The sequence below is a fragment of the Clytia hemisphaerica genome, unplaced genomic scaffold (assembly GCF_902728285.1).
Source record: "Clytia hemisphaerica strain Z4C2 unplaced genomic scaffold, Clytia hemisphaerica genome assembly, whole genome shotgun sequence".
NCBI lineage: Eukaryota > Metazoa > Cnidaria > Hydrozoa > Leptothecata > Clytiidae > Clytia > Clytia hemisphaerica.
The window spans coordinates 1,434,444-1,451,967 of record NW_027103836.1 but is presented as its reverse complement, the minus strand read 5'-3'; the positions used below and the strand labels follow the sequence as shown (position 1 = coordinate 1,451,967).

General features: G+C 36.8%; 2 protein-coding genes across 2 annotated transcripts in view; both read left to right on the top strand.

The window, feature by feature from the left end:
* Positions 1–2,304: 2,304 nt before the first annotated feature.
* The window catches only part of LOC136807177 (NADPH-dependent diflavin oxidoreductase 1-like), a 34,036-nt gene continuing 18,816 nt past the window's right edge, over positions 2,305–17,524 (top strand). Inside the window, exons 1-6 of the mRNA XM_067063760.1 lie at positions 2,305–2,492; positions 7,443–7,520; positions 7,948–8,045; positions 8,253–8,351; positions 8,534–8,635; positions 8,980–9,065. Of these exons, the coding sequence (XP_066919861.1) occupies positions 2,325–2,492; positions 7,443–7,520; positions 7,948–8,045; positions 8,253–8,351; positions 8,534–8,635; positions 8,980–9,065 (631 nt within the window). The 5' untranslated portion in view covers positions 2,305–2,324. The remainder of the gene's footprint in view (positions 2,493–7,442; positions 7,521–7,947; positions 8,046–8,252; positions 8,352–8,533; positions 8,636–8,979; positions 9,066–17,524) is intronic.
* On the top strand, positions 12,952–17,383 carry LOC136807175 (uncharacterized). Its single transcript, XM_067063754.1, has 2 exons — positions 12,952–16,699; positions 17,368–17,383. Exon 1 carries the CDS (start codon positions 12,990–12,992, stop codon positions 16,542–16,544), a length of 3,555 nt encoding a protein of 1,184 aa, XP_066919855.1. The 5' UTR covers positions 12,952–12,989; the 3' UTR covers positions 16,545–16,699; positions 17,368–17,383.

Genomic DNA, 17,524 nt, shown 5'->3' with positions numbered 1-17,524 from the left:
ACCAGAGAGGGCAAATTTCTTGTGCGCTATATGTTACGGGCGATACGGCAAACGACTTTGCCCTCAAACAGATATAACCTCTGCGTTCACCTGAACAGACAAGTCCGTCGAACCACTTTCAAATCTCATCCCACCAATAAACCCACCCACTGAACAAGCGTTGAATTCAACTTCACCAACAGTCCAACTTATCGAAACCCCAGATGACTCATACCCAATTAGTTCCTCAAATTTTTCAATTTGTGATGCACTTTTGCAAATGATCAATGTTTTGATGAATCACTCGTCAGACAACCTCTTGGAAGGAAACGAATCCCTCTGGTCATCGTTACTATATCTTTTGGGAAATAAGATTCTCAATAAAGCAATATTCAAAGATGGTATGTTAATATCAAAACTCTACAAGAATTCTAAATTTTTAACAGAACAAAATGTCGAACAGTATATTTTAGATAGAAACAAATTTCTCGTGTTATTCTTGTGTGGTGCCACCAGACTGAATGTATACCGCAATTGAGGGATTTCCCTGACTGTTCCTGCCTGATAGGAGTCGCAAAACGAATATTTTTTTCATATTTTCAGTCAGGGCTTCCTTTCACTTTATCAATATTATGTGCGTGGCAGTACGATGCTAAATATTTTGGTTTCGCTTTTGATTTCGAGCAAAGGTCTTAATTACAGGATGCGCATACATAACAACGGGAAAAATCTAAAAATATGATTAAAAAAAATACAGATTTCTATGTTTAGTTTGTTCTGCCTTGGATTATAACTGAAAATATCTTCAAAGAACAAACAGGGCTTGAAATAGCGGTCGGCCAGACATCGGGCATTGTCTGACTTACCCAAATAGCACCTTGTCCAACCAGAAAATCATTTTTTTCAAGCTAAAGCAAACAAAAGCAAAAGTTGTTGGGAAGGAAAGAGTAAACGTGGTGATTTTTACCATGACTTGCTAGCGTATGTTTAGGTATATATCTTAATGTTATAGGCGTTTGATCTTTCTTTTTTTCTTTTGTTTAGATAGTGTGGCACTAATATGATTACTTTACTCCAATAAATAATGTGCTCAACTGACTTTCTAATAAAAATATGATTTTCTGGGAACCTTCTCCCCCTGCTATGCTACACCCCACCAGTGCTCTATTCTGGAACCTCTACCCTGGCCTGGAACATCTAAGCCCCTAACTACTTTTCATTGTGCATTTAAAAGGCACAGTTAAAATTTAATATTTAAATCTTAAAAATCGGCGAAGGTAGACGTGTAGCACTACCCCTAGCAGTTAGGGAAACCATCCAGGATCCTGCCATTCTGTGAGCCAGAAAAAACTAAATGACACTTGTAAACTTAAGTTTCTTACTATTTTCCATCAAAAAACAACCAAAAACATTGCTACTTCCCAAAGCTGGAGACCAAAACAAATTATCTTCCAAGATTATGGCGCCCTTTTAAATCTATTGTTATAGCCATCTAAAATGGTGGAAAGAGTTGCGGAAAGACAGGGGCTAGCGGGAGCTTCGAGGGTGGTAACGCCAAAATGCCCAATACGATCTTCCAACAAAAGGCAAGTTATTTACCGCGCAAGTTACGTCATACACTCCCACCGCAGCACACAACGAACGGTGTTTCAGTGAATATCAATAATTATAAAAATACCTTATGTGCTTAAATTCAGTAAACTTTGAGTTCTTCATTGAAGATTAAGAAGATAAGAAGATAAAAAATGCGCTGGATAATTTTCATTGTAACAGTTTGGTCAATCATAGCTGAAAGTTTGAAAAAGTTTTTCCGAAGCAAAAAAAAATTTCAGCCAATTAAAAGCACAGTGTGCTTATATTTACTATGTTTGCTACATCTTCTAGGCTAAAAAAAGTGCGAAAAGACACGAACGTCATTTTTTAATGAGTGTTGTTATGATTTTTGAGATCGCGGTTGCGCACAGGAACTCGCCAAATGTTCCTAACTGCCTAGCAGCATCCAAAACAGTCCAAATCCTGGAAATTTGCCTAGATGACTGCAATGCAAGCTCTATATAAAAACAACTACCTTTTATATATTGAAGATTCCAACAAAATCAAAAGCTCCTCTCCGAAAGTGAACAAAAGAAATGTAACATGTATTTCAAATCTTGTGACATAGACGCAGATAGACCTTTGAACTACAAAAACTTTTTTGTTTTGTTTTCGCAGGAAGCAATTTTTTCTTAGAAGTTTGTTTTGTTGATGGAGAGCCAAAATAGACAAAAAGACTTATAGTAGAATTGGCACTTTATATTTTTGGCGCGAAAGAAAATATAGACACGGAACCGAAGCATCATTTCAAAATGGCTACCTCAAGCGATGCATCATCTCAGGCAACATTTCAGAAAAAAATATCAATTCTTTATGGCTCTCAAACTGGAACAGCAGAAGATGTAGCTGAGAGAATTGGTAGAGAATCCAGAAGGAGACATCTTGAAACTACTGTTTCATCATTGGATGATTATCCAATCGTAAGTATATACCTAAACAAACTTCAATGCACAAAAATATTTTCTTTGTTTTTGAAATATTTGAAAATTTCACACCTGCTGAAGTTTCTTTTTCATACAGAAGGTTATTGTACAGGAAAGCTTTGTTTAAAAGTGCCAATTTTTTTTACTTTTGGAAGAATCTATACAAACACTTAAGCCAAAAAAGCATGGCTCTATAAATCTAAACCATCAGTCTAAGCTTTAAACTCCTACCCATACCATATATATTATTTATATATTAATACTTTTCTTTTTCTAAAATGACAGATATTACATATCTTCACTAAATATATCAGGATTAGAAACTAGGCTAGTCTTACCTCTTTTTTTATCTTTCCCTTAACAACAAATACAATGCTGACAAGTTGTGACACAATACATTGACAAGTATAGTCATCTGGGGTAATTACGGGACAATTTTGACATATTTGGGCATTACTCTAAAAGTATTAATCCTAGAGATCGGATTTTTTGATATTTCATTTATCAGAGTATGACCTTTACACAAGATTTATTACTTTTCCTTGAAATTTAGTAGATGCTCCTAAAAATTATTTTAAAGGTGTCCCATAAATACCCCGCATTTTGGGGTAATTACGGGACACCCCCGGGGTAATTATTGGACAGGTATAAAATGTTATTGAAAAATCCAGATATCTTCCCAAAAGGCTATGATATTTGAGGTTTTGCATCCACTTGATGACTTCAAATCCAAGTGCTATTTGAAGGACTTTCAACAAAATTAGTGACAGTGTCCCATTTTTACCCCAGCCTTTTTCCCATTTGGGGGTAATAACGGGACACTTCAATCAATAATATTTCTATAGAGCAATCTAGACCAACTGAAGTATATATAGATGCAAACCTTTGCAGGTTTTGAAAGACTTAGAGTGTAGTTATGGTTCCATTAAACTAGAAAATCAAGTTTGTAGTTTTCTTATAAAAAATAAACACTTCAAACTCAAACTTTAGTGTCCCATAATTACCCCAAGATTAAGATTTGACTACGGGGTAAATATGGGACACACTTTTTAGAGATAAGGTGCCTTGTTTGATAATGTGACTATTATGATTTCAAATCATTAGTATCTTGATGTCAGAATTCAGTCAAAATATAATCAAAGTGATTGCAGTTCTTCCTGACACTAAAGCTTAAAAAGTTCTTTCTAAAACTAAGAAAATTGATTTTTATGGTGACATGTGAAACTTTTGTTGAATCATCACTTAATTTTAACTGTCCCGTAATTACCCCAGATGACTATAATCCCTGTGAGAGAAGTTTATATTGAAATCTGTAACAAAAACGAAAGTGGTCTCTTCTACTGATTGCTTCCCGGTGCTCTCCTTCGCAGCTGTTTATCAAATTTCCACCAATGAAATTGCTGCATTTCACATGGCCCTTATTTTTGGCACCCGTGGCCTCTCAATGGCACAATGCCTTGCAGGAAGGGCATCTGTAAAATCTCACCCTTCATATATTTGTAATTTGTTTCAATTCGTGATTCTAAGGCTTAGGTTTTTTCTCATCTTTAATTTTCTGAAGAAAGTGGGAATTTGATGTGAGAGTTAGATTGTCAACAAAGTGTCATAGAAAATCATTGAATAAAAGAAGAAACTTAAATATTTTCATTTTGAAGAATTGGTGCAAAAAAGTGAAACATGGAAAAGTTTTAAATTTTATTGGTTCAATCAAAAAAGGGGAATTTGGAAAACTTTCTATGTTTGTTTTTTTACACAAACCCCTGTAACTATGGGCAAGCACCTGCGTTGCAAACATGTTGGCTTGAAATTGAAAGTGAAACACTGAAAACGAAAGTAAAATCGACCCGCATTCCAAATCCTGTAATCTTGATATAGGAGTTTTGGTCTATACTGACGATCAATCAGAGAAACTATTATCAAAAATGCAAAATGTTGCACTTTTTCTGCACTTTCATTAGACCTTTTGCTAGCTGTGATACCATTTTGACTCCATAATAGATTAGCAACCAAAACATTACATATTAAAATCTTTCAGCGACAGACCCACAATCAGCCATTTTTCTAAGATAAATATAAAAACATCTTAAAAAGTAAGGCTTAGTGAGTAGAGAGACTTTGCATGATTACAAGCTTTACATGATGATTCATTTGCTCATAACTTAAAAATAAATAATGTCCATACTACTGATTTGACAGTATTTGAGCATCAAATCATGAAGAACGGTGAAGAAGATAGTGCTCAATAACAAGTAGAGCTAAATCATTTCATATATTTCTCTTCAAATATTAAAAAACAAACATTACACAGTGTTTCACGCACGAGGCGATCATCAGATGTGGATAAAAATTTTTCTACGAACAAATTCTACTTGTAGAAATCAAAATACCTAGTCCCAAAGGGAATATCTAAAATAAAGCGCTAAAATATAAAACATAATAGGATAGTGATTACATAATGTACATGATTAAAAAGTTGAAAAGGTGCAAATAAAAGCTATTTGTCCGGAGGGACTGATTTATAGTTCTTTAGAATGAATCTGTTTGTATGCCTGCATTTAGAGACTAATTCAGTTTTTTTGTTCACTAGTTTGCGTTTGGAAGTGATAATGTGAAATTTTTCTGCCAAACAAAGGTTGCACGTTTTTTTTCCATTTTTGTAGGATGTAGTATTTGAGTATTTGAGCATTATCTTTTTGTGGTTAAAAAGGTGTCTCTATAGTTTGCTCCATAGGCTTTAATATGTCATTTATTGAACTAAAGGCTGTATTGTATTGAACTGAAAATCTTCATACTAATCAAGTTTTTCAAGCTTATTAAATGAAGCTTTAAAATGCTTTAAGTCCATCATCCTAATGTGTTGGACTTAATGCTGCACAATTCAGGTCAAGGCCTTGTGAAAAAAAAATTGGCTTCTCAAGACTTTTGCCCTAAAATTCAGGGCTGTTTATGGTCAATATTATGGGACATTCTAAATTCCTTGTCCTTAGTGTCATACTTAGTATACAGAATGAAGTATTAGTATAATTACATTTGCATGTCATTCTGTATCTAGGTTTTTCATATGAAAAATGTGATTTCTATTCAAATTCCCTATTTTTTTGGAATGTAAAAACACCAACCACTTTCCCACCACTGAGATCTGTTGGATAGCTACGATCTGATCCAGCCTTTCCTCTAATAGTGATTTGATTTCGAAATGATAGAACAAAATTTGTTTTCAGATAAAGTTCTGTTATTATTAAAGTGTTCCAAGATTTTGACTCTGAATGATGTACTGTCTAAGTTTGCAAGTGACAGACGTTAAACTGATTGTTATGTATTCTACAGCTTTGGATTGATCACATAGTTTCCTACATTGAGGAGGATGTCAGATTTTAATGAAACCCAGACAAGAGTGGTATTGAAATGCTGAATTTCCTAATGGGGCTGCCAGTTAGGAAGGGAAGGAAAAATGCTGCAACATGACATTTTTGCATACCACTTCAGCCAGCCTGCAGACCAAAATAATCGCAGTAGTTTGGAGGCTTAAAAAGTTACCCGTTACCCATAAAAGTAACCCCAATTGTCACTTCATCAGAAATTTGTACAGCTTTTGTTGATATTGTATTATAAGCAAATGTGATATTTTACCCTAGAATTTGAATCTTTGCAAGCTTTTTATAATATGGAGATTCACACCTTTAAGGAAATTTTACTTGATATATGGGTAATCAGAAGGTCTTATATAGTACAAATAGTGGAGAAGACATCCTTGCCTTGCCCGATGATTGGCAAAAAGATGCTGATTGAGATAAAATTATTAAACTTTATTATTTAAAAAAACTTTATTTTCGGCAATATTTCCCAGAAAACCAGGAAATTAGGGGATATTTTGCCTGTTCTACTCATTTGTTAATGGGAAAATCAGGAAATTATTTTGCGAAATAGGTAAAAGCTCTATGAGTTCAAGTAAATGCAATATAAGGCGGAAGCGAATTTTGAAAAAGCAGGAATCGTTTAGAAAAAATTGAAAGAAATTGTTGAAATGTGGGAGTCTGCCTAATTGGAGAGAATTGACAGCTATGTATTCTTTATATCTAGTTCGTTCATTTTCATGTATTTATTCAGTTTTATTGCCTCTCTCTTGTTTATCACATATAACATTCAGAATGATATTTATAATATTTTTGAGCTTCACAAACCTTTTGAGCTTGATTCGTGCCTACGTTTTATCACTTTTACTTGAACCTTAAGTCTAGTCTAGCTTATAACATTATGTTAGTATTTTTTTTTTAAATATATTCGTTAATTTTTTATAATAGCACACATTGCGATGGCCTCAGCTAGCATACTCAGATACTCGGATTTGTTTAGGTTTTAGTCTAGCTCTATCACTATTCACATTTTACCCCTCATACTTCTTAATCCTAATCATTTTTTTCGTCATACTAGCCCACCGCTTCGTCCCTATCTGCTTGTCCGCATACGGCCCCAATTTTTCTTCAGTATACTACCAGGTTATTTTACAATTTTTTTCTAGACATTGCACATATATTATATACAGAATTTTCAGGTGAAGAGCCAAATGTAAATTTTGGAAATGCCAGAAATATATCATTATTATTATTATTATTATTACTTGTGAACTGTTTTGAAAAAATGTTTTATTGTAACCAAGTTTTTGTGCCTTTCATTTTTGTGCACAAAGCAAATTATATTTGTGTGTATCAATTTTGTGAACCAATTAATCAATTTTGGTATCAATTTTTGCGCATGATTCTTTTCTTTTCAAAAATCATCACGTTCACGCACAATTTTCCAGAGGGTTTAAAAAAAATTTAGTATTAATTTTTACCCACCTAACTTAAGATTTTGTGTAATTTTCTTTGTGCAAGAATGCATGAAAATTAAAAGTTGACAACATCGATCCCTTGCTGTTATTTTTTTATTTTCCTTCTTTATTTCAAGGCCAATTTAATTCAAGAAAATGTTGTGGTGTTTGTTGCTTCCACGACTGGACAAGGAGATCCTCCTGATAATATGAAGGTAAACATAAAACCTTTTGCTGCTCTCCTTGTTACAAAGATAATGCAATTGGAAAGTGATTACATGGATTAGTAATTCATCAGTAACAGTCCTCGTTATTTAATTGTTTACAAGTTTGCTAGCAATGAAGCTGGACTTTCAAAAAGTTACAGTTATAGTAAAAATTACTTCTTTTTTTACTGATATAAATACCCCATACCCCAGGTATGATTGCACATGTTTTGTTTTATTTTATTTTATATACCTAGTTGTCTCTTAAATTCTTTCAAATCCAATACCGCTAAGAAACTGCTGTTGTTTACGTTCATTTTCAAAATTTTGTTGTGATGTTGTTTTAAATTCATATTTCATTGAGAAAAATTTTTTGGTTGGTTGAAAGTTTTTGAAAGGAAATTAATTTAACTTTTTTTTTCTTTTTTCTTTTTAGAAATTCTGGAGATTTATTCTAAGGAAAGACTTACCAGGCAGCTCTTTAAACGGCATCAATTTTGCAGTTTTAGGATTGGGTGACTCATCATATTTAAAGTAAGTCTTTTTTTTTAAACCATCCTATCCTATGTTGCTTCATTATAAAAAGATTGAATTTTAAAGAAGGACAAAAAAGCAAAGCCTGCCCATTTGTGTTTGGTTCTTAAAAAGTAAAAAAAAATGTACATTTTAGCAAAATGGGCTGACCCAATTTGTTTTGTTGATTGTTATTATACTGTGATTTTTATATTTTGAAATATTTAGATTCAATTTCATTGCAAAGAAACTGTGCAAAAGGCTACTACAGCTGGGTGGAAATCAAATTTTGAATTCTGGTTTGGCAGATGAACAACATCCACTTGGGTAAGAAATTCATTTAACCTCATGGATGTATTATGCAAAAATTATACATATATTGAGTTAACAGTCTTTAGGGAAAGGTTTTATCCATGATTTTATCTCTTTAAATACCGATTCATACTGAAGTTTGTTTCCCAGTGACATAGTTTAAATCAAACTATTTTATTTAATATTTTCTCCTTCAGGTTAGATGCTACAATCGACCCTTGGCTTGTGTCATTGTGGGACATTGTTTTATCATTCTATCCTTTAGAACCGAATCAAAAGATCATACCACAGAAACAACTGTATGAATAAACCCTTTTTAAAACTTTTACCTCTATTTAAAATATCAAAGCTTCCTCTTATACTTCTTGAACCTGAACACAGTTTAACTTCACCGTTTTACGGGCCACCTAAAAAAGAGGGTCGGTCGGACGGCCTTCGAAATTCGGTTACAAGTTCAGGGATGCGAGCTGTGAATATTGAAAATGTAAATTTTTGAAATCTCATTATTTGGTACCCTGAAGATCATGGCTTTGAAATACAGTTAGTAATCGACTTTCAAAGATTTTCGATTTGACCCCACGAATAAAAGTGAAACCCATTGAAATTGAATTCAGAAATGAAACACATAATTCTTTGTTTTTAGGCTGGCTGCAAAATTCAAAGTGGAGGTTGTTGATGAAAATATCATTGTTGCGGATAATATTAACGATGTCAAACTTAACAGCAAAGGTATAGGTCGTTTCACGGTCTTAATGAACTAGCTCAGTGAGGGGTCAAGGATCAGAGTTTTCCTGTCTTTTCATTAAAAGCGAGTAAAAGTATGGTTTTTATTGGCCAGCGCTAAACAGCCCTTGGTGAAACTTTAAACCTCTAAAGCTAAGGCTACACTGATAATTTTTCTGGCGGCTGGAATGCGATTTATTTGCATTGCATTGCAAGCGCGCGACAAATTGCAAAGTGTGGCACGTCAATTTTTTCTGCAACCGCTCTGCAACGCAATAAGAATATTGCAGTACAAATTGCAAGTGCTTGCAGCAAAGAAGATTCTGCAATTTTTTTTCATGATGTCATCAAGCGTTTGACATTCCGATGGCAAAAAAGCGGAAAACAACATAAGTCAATTTTTCTAGTGTTATACATTCTCCTCGGGGAGTATCTTGTTTTTGTAGACCTTCCTTCATTTGATCAACTAAGTACAAAAAAATTCTCATTCTGCATACGAATGTAATCACGACACCTCTTAGTCTTAGGATCATGTCTAATTTCCTGAAAGATCGTATGTAAAGCTCCAATTTTTTTCTTTTGGCTAGACATGGCTGGATCCAATATATTTTCTTTCAATTTCTTCATCTTCAAGTTCTTCAAGGCAGCAGTGTAATGCATGATGGTTTTAATATATAAATGGTCAAAAATTTAACTCATTCAGCGTCTTTTGTGTCATTTTATTCAGTCCTTTGTTTCTTGGTCTCACGTCACTTTTCTGTTCAGTCTCTTGACAATTAATTCTACGCTGTCATTTTAGTTCTTTTGTATAATTTTTGTCATATAATTAGTTTATTCACACTTAGGCAATTATCTAGTATTTTCAATTTTTGTTCAAGTACGCATATTTTTCTCTCGATTTTCATGAATCATCAATCAAGCTATGAGAAGCTTTGTGTGTGGTTGCATCAAAATATGGAGTTTCAGACTTAAACAGTTTTGGTCTTAAATCAAATTCAATTCTCAACTTTCAACTTTTGTGCACAGTTTTTCACAGTTTTCACATACTGGCTACCTGGTATGTTGTCTTCTGCTTTTTGCCTTTGCCTCTCTGTGTTTTTCTGTTCATCAGCCTATTTGGCTCAGGTGTCTGGAATTAGATTATTTTTCATATTTTTAAATCAATTTCTTTAAGCTTAGGTTTCATTAATTTTGGTATATTTCAAGAGATTTCTTGTGCGATTTTCATGATACTTTTAAGGTCAATTTGATCAATTTCCTCAAGATTTCTAGTCAATTTCTGTTCAATTTTCTTGTCATTTTTTTGTCATATTTCGTCACTTAGTTTTGTCATTATTTTTAATTTTCAGTTTGAACAATCGTATTCACTTCAATCGAAGTTCCAAACTGTGTCAGTTTATTCCTGTGCACAACATTCAAACAGAGCTGACTCACTCGCCTGTTCATTGAATCAATCAATGCATGTTGCTCCGTCAGACAAAACGTGTCAACTACAAGGAGCTGAGTTCATCAGAGGACGAAATGGATCCTCCTCATCATCAACTACACAACACCACAGTAAATGAAGAACGCATTGCCATCGAAGTAATGTGTGACGAGATACCAGATCTCATCAACGAACATAAGTTCGAAAGCATACAACCAGAGGACCTCAAGTCGTTACTGGCAAAATTCGAATTAATGCGGAAATCAATCCGTACCAAATCACGCAGAATCGTGTCATCCGGACAAGCCTTATCGGACGATCTCCAACTTACAATAAAGACAGGCTTGGATCAAATCACCAAGTACATACAGGACTCGAAGGAATACAACTCCAAGATCACTGTCACCAAGGAAAAGAAACGAGTCGACGAGTTCATCGCGCACAAAGAACAAACACTGGAATTCAATATGCAGTGGGCCAAAGGAGCCATCGATGAACTGGAACTAAATTTCAAAAGGATCCCTGCTGATTCAGCATCAATCGAACTCCTGAATTGGCGAAAAGAAATGCCATCAAACGAAACAAAGTTCAACAAGATTTCAGATTCCTACAAGGAATGTCTCCAAACATCCACCACTAATGCACTGATCAAAGCCACAATCAAACAACTTGGTGAGAGATATTTCAAATTAGACACTTTACGTCAAACTTTTATGAACAACTTGAGCATTGAAATAAGTAATCGTGAACTAGATGTACATTCAGAATTCAAACGCAATAAACTGAACATTCATCTTGACAAATTCACTGGATATGATTCCAAATCAGATTATTATACCTTTCGCTCTAATTTCGAAAAAGTTCATTTATCATCAACTCCCAAGAGCTATCTACCAGATCTGTTAGTCAACAATTACCTTGCTGATCCAGCATATACCATGGTCAAAAACCTTGAGTCAATCGACGAAATTTGGAAACGTCTCGAAGAAGCATTTGGTGACACCAGGATGATGCTCAAGAAAAAGATCACTCAACTCAAATCACTTGAAATCTCAAAGAAAAACCTGGAGAAAGTTGTCTCTGGCATTAGTCACCTAATAAGCATGATGCAGGAGATGGCAGTCTTGGCCGAAAAGCATCACATAGAAGAACACCTGTATTATGGCGACTCACTTAACCACATTCAAAACCTCCTCGGTGACGGTAGGACAACAAGATTCCTATCAAGTGTCTGTGACCACAACCTCAGCCCCAAGGAAACCTGGACAACTATGATATCATTCCTGACCAAAGAGCGAAGAATCAACGAGCAGAAACTTCTCCTTCGAGATGAGTCAAAATCAAACGATAACAAACCAAAGGATCCATCCAGACAAACCAGGGATAAGAGGTATGGACATTTTTCGAATTCTTATATGTCCTCTGATACCTCGAATCCTGTGTGTGCCCTTTGTGAAACCCCAGCTGGTGAAAACGATCATGTTGCCTCATCAGGCCCAGGTAGAACAAAGCTGGTTCAATACTACACTTGTCAGAAATTTGCAGAACTCACACCTGCAAGTCGACTCTCCCTTCTCAAAGACAAGGGATACTGTTTTCAATGTCTCTTTCCAGGTGCAGCATCCGCATCTGGAAAGCATAAAGATGGAAAATGCCAGCATGATTTCGTATGTCCCAACGCTTCACATCGAAAGTATCCTGTTCGAAAGCACGTCTTGGTCTGCGAGGAGCATAAAGAGGAACCAGCCAATATCGAGCTGCTGGAAAAATTCAAAGAACGATTCTTCCGAAGTCCAAGTCTTCCAAGCTTTACAAGAAATATAAGCTTGTCATTCCACACAGCATCCTTCAAAGCAAACGATCAACATGGAGACAGGGGTATCTACATGCTGCAAGAAGTTCTCATCAATCAACACAAATTACTTATCTTTTACGACAGTGGCTGCAGTGATTTCGTGGTCAGTCAAAACGCAATCAAACTTCTCGGACCCAGTGCCATCAAAGACTCTTCAGCACCAGTCATCCTTGGTGGTGTTGGGAACAGTGTCACAAAATCGTCATTTGGACGTTACGTTGTCAACATTCCGCTCAGCAATGGGGAGATAGCCTCATTAACTGGTCCTTGCATCCAACAGATCACGTCAACATTCCCAACGTTTTCGCTCGTCGAAGCAGAAAAAGACATCATCAAATCATACTCCAAGTGTGGTGATTCAAAATGTCTACCAAAGCTTCCATCATCAATTGGTGGCGACGTTCACATGATGATCGGTATCAAATACTTGAGGTACTTTCCGAAAATCATCCATCAAATGCCATCAGGACTGTCGATCTTCGAATCATCCTTCACAAGTGCAAGTGGAGGATCAGGTGTCATCGGTGGACCACACCCATCATTCAGTCCCTTTCATGCATCCTGCAACTTCACATCAACGTATCAACTACTTCGAACTCCACCATCAAACGTTCCTTTGCTTGGATTCAACACCCATCTATCCACATCAATGCGAGTATTTGAGGAAGTCGAAGGAGCAGGCAGTGAAATCACATATCGCTGTCCAAATTGCCGCAATTGCAACCAATGTAAATACGACGAATCGACTGAAGCAATCAGTATCAAGGAAGAGATCGAACAATCACTTATCAACTCGTCGGTCACTATCGATCCAGAGACTCGAACAACCTCAGCTATCCTACCTTTCATTACTGATCCATCAACCAGATTAGCAAACAACAAAGACATCGCCATGAAAGTATTTGGTCAACAACTTCGTAAACTCAACAAACCGTCCAACCATAGCGACAAGGAAGATATCCTTACGTCAGAATCTAAGCTTCAGAGTCTTGGTTACGTCGACTATGTCAGCAATCTACCAGAGTCAACTCAACAGATGCTCAGCGACCATCAATGTCACCACTACATCCCATGGAGAGCAGTGTGGAAGGGCAATTCCATTAGCACCCCTTGTCGCATTGTCTTTGATGCATCATCAACAACATCGTCGGGATATAGTTTAAACGATCTTCTCGCTAAAGGGAGGAATACCCTCAACAGGCTTCAGGAAGTCTTGATCCGATTCTTCATTCACCCTATCGCTATGCACACAGATATCAAGAAGATGTATAACACCATCAAATTGGACGAATCTCATTGGTGCTATCAACGCTACGTTTGGGAAGCCAACCTTGACCCATCCAAAATCCCTCAAGAAAAAGTCGTCAAGACCCTGATATACGGGGTTAAGTCTTCAGGAAACCAAGCTGAATACGGTCTTCGAAGAGTAGCTGAAATGTCAAAGGATGAGTACCCCGAAATCGAAGAGATCGTCAAACGTGATATTTACGTCGATGATTGCCTCACCGGCGAACAAGACAGACAAACAGCCTATATTCGTGCAGATCAACTCGAACGTGTCATCAGTCGAGGTGGATTCAATCTCAAGGGATTCGTATTCTCAGGTGAAGACCCTCCACCCACCATGAGTGAAGACGGAGAGATGATTCACATCGCTGGATTCAAGTGGTACGTTAAATCAGATATGGTTTCGCTCAACATCGGTGACCTGAACTTCGCGAAGAAGTCTCGCGGAAAGAAGCCATCAAACCAAGTCAACGTCATTCCTTCCAAATTAACACGTCGTCATTGTGCTTCAAAAGTGGCCGAGATGTTCGATCTAACCGGCAAAGTTTCACCTCTAGTCGCATCCATGAAGATCGACCTTCAAGACCTAGTCCAACGCAAACTGGATTGGGACGATGTTATACCAGAAACACTCAGACCATTGTGGGAATCAAACTTTCAACTCATCCAAGAAGCTGGCAATCTCAGATTCAATCGTGCAGTGGTACCTGTAGATGCTGTCAACCTAACCATGGAAACGCTTGACTTCGGAGATGCAAGTTCGTCTATGGTTTGTGTCGCTATCTACGCTCGTTTTCTCAGAACCAACGGTGAATACTCATGTCAACTCATCTTCTCACGAACCAGAGCAGTACCAAAAGGGATGTCACAACCAAGAGGAGAACTCTATGCTGCTCTCATCAATACCCACACCGGAGAAATCGTGAAGAGATCACTCAGCAAATGGCACCAATCTTCGATGAAATTCACGGACAGTCAAATCGTTTTGTACTGGCTGGACAATGATCAGAAGCCCTTGAAGCAGTGGGTACGAAATCGTGTCATCGAAAGTCTTCGTTTCACCACCAGAGATCAGTGGAAGTACGTTCCAACCGATGAGATGATAGCTGATATCGGTACTCGCAAAGGTGCAACCGTCGAAGACGTCAACAAAGAATCTACCTGGATCAATGGTCACAACTGGATGCATCAACAATCAAAGGACTTCCCAGTGATGACCGCTCAAGAACTTCGTCTGACCGATCAACAGGTATCAGAAGTCAATAAGGAAGTCTACGTTCACCATGTAGCACCCATCATTCCAGAAGAAGTTGGAGAACGCTACAAATTCTCGTCGTATCTCATCGATCCCAATGTCAAATCCTTCAGCACCGTCGTCCGTATCATGGGCTACGTGTACCGTTACTTCAACAATTTGAGATCAAAGATTCGTTCAAACGGATTGTTAATCGTTCTCAACCATCCAATCACCGCATCTGACGTTCCCCAGCTCAAGGAAGTCGAAGTCCAACTTGGTGAACGTTATTTTCTTAAACTAGCAACTCAAGAAGTCATCAAATTCGTCAGCCCAAAGAAGTACGAACCAATCTCCATTTTGAAAGATAACATTCTAACGTACAAAGGACGAATCCTTCCAAACAATGGTGTCACAATTGCAGGCAAGTTCACAGATGCAATGCTTGACTTATCTCAGTCCACGTTTTGTGTACCAGTTATTGATCGTCACTCACCTGTCGCTTACAGTCTCGTCATCGAAGCACACTGGTTGAAACATGATGGCATCGAAGCAACTCTTCGTCGACTACTCAAGAAGGTGTTCATCATCGAAGGACGAACTCTCGTTAAAACCATCAAGAGATCATGCGAACGATGTCGCTATCTTGAAAAACGTACCGTTGAAGCCATCATGGGTCCTATTCCAAGCAGTTCACTCACCATCGCACCAGCGTTTTATCAAACCCAAGTGGATCTCAGTGGTCCATACAAATCAATCTCACCAACCAACAAGAGAGCAACCATAAAGATCTGGCTCGTCATCTACTGCTGCTGTTCCACATCAGCTGTCCACATCAACACGATGGATGATTATTCGTCACCCTCCTTCATCCAATCGTTTACAAGATTCTCATCAAGATATGGATTTCCCATAAAGCTATACTGCGACGAAGGCAGTCAACTGGTCAAAAGCAATCAAGATATTCGAATGAGCTTCACCAACATCCAATCAACACTTTTCAAGGATCGAAAAGTAGAATTCGAAACTTGTCCAGTAGGAGCTCACAACGTCAATGGTAAAGTCGAACGTAAGATTCGAGAAGTCAACCTGTCAATCGAAAAGATCGCCCACAACGAAAGGCTATCGATACTGCAATGGGAGACACTCGGATCAATCATTGCAAACTCAATCAACGATTTACCACTACTCGTTGGAAACATCACTGAAACTGAAACCATGGATCTTCTCACACCGAATCGGCTGATACTTGGTCGTAACAACGATCGTAGTCCTTCAGGAGACTTCGTCAAAACATGCAATCCAATAAGGCTACTCGAAACCAACTCCAAAGTCTACGATGCATGGTTCGAAAACTGGCTCGAATGTCACGTTCCCAAGCTTATGAAACAAACAAAGTGGTTTCGCCATGAACGCAACTTGCAAATCGGCGACGTCGTATTATTCACCAAAGTCGAATCTGCACTAACGAAAAGATACACGTACGGTATGATCAAAGATGTTGTTGTCGGCGATGATGGCAATGTTCGTAAGGTTACAGTATCTTATCAAAACGAAAACGAAAGCGTCAAACGTGAAACAGTTAGATCTGTTCGTAACCTCGTTTTAATCCATTCAGTCGATGATCCTGATTTGTTCAATGAGCTCCACGAAATGAGTGAATGTTATCTTGGTTGGTTATGAGTTAATGTGAAAGTTATTATTTGATTGGCAATGAGCCATGATAAAAGTCATTATTGGCATTGAGCCATGCAAAGTTATTATTTTGGTTGATCACATGATTAAATTTTTGGCCCATGGTGGGGAATGTAATGCATGATGGTTTTAATATATAAATGGTCAAAAATTTAACTCATTCAGCGTCTTTTGTGTCATTTTATTCAGTCCTTTGTTTCTTGGTCTCACGTCACTTTTCTGTTCAGTCTCTTGACAATTAATTCTACGCAGTCATTTAAGTTCTTTTGTATAATTTTTGTCATATAATTAGTTTATTCACACTTAGGCAATTATCTAGTATTTTCAATTTTTGTTCAAGTACGCATATTTTTCTCTCGATTTTCATGAATCATCAATCAAGCTATGAGAAGCTTTGTGTGTGGTTGCATCAAAATATGGAGTTTCAGACTTAAACAGTTTTGGTCTTAAATCAAATTCAATTCTCAACTTTCAACTTTTGTGCACAGTTTTTCACAGTTTTCACATACTGGCTACCTGGTATGTTGTTTTCTGCTTTTTGCCTTTGCCTCTCTGTGTTTTTCTGTTCATCAGCCTATTTGGCTCAGGTGTCTGGAATTAGATTATTTTTCATATTTTTAAATCAATTTCTTTAAGCTTAGGTTTCATTAATTTTGGTATATTTCAAGAGATTTCTTGTGCGATTTTCATGATACTTTTAAGGTCAATTTGATCAATTTCCTCAAGATTTCTAGTCAATTTCTGTTCAATTTTCTTGTCATTTTTTTGTCATATTTCGTCACTTAGTTTTGTCATTATTTTTAATTTTCAGTTTGAACAATCGTATTCACTTCAATCGAAGTTCCAAACTGTGTCAGTTTATTCCTGTGCACAACAAGCAGTAGCAGATTTTCTTTGAGCCTCCATCTCGCGCTTGGATAGAAAATGTCCCTTGAAATAACATTCGAATGTTTTAAAGTATATTCAAA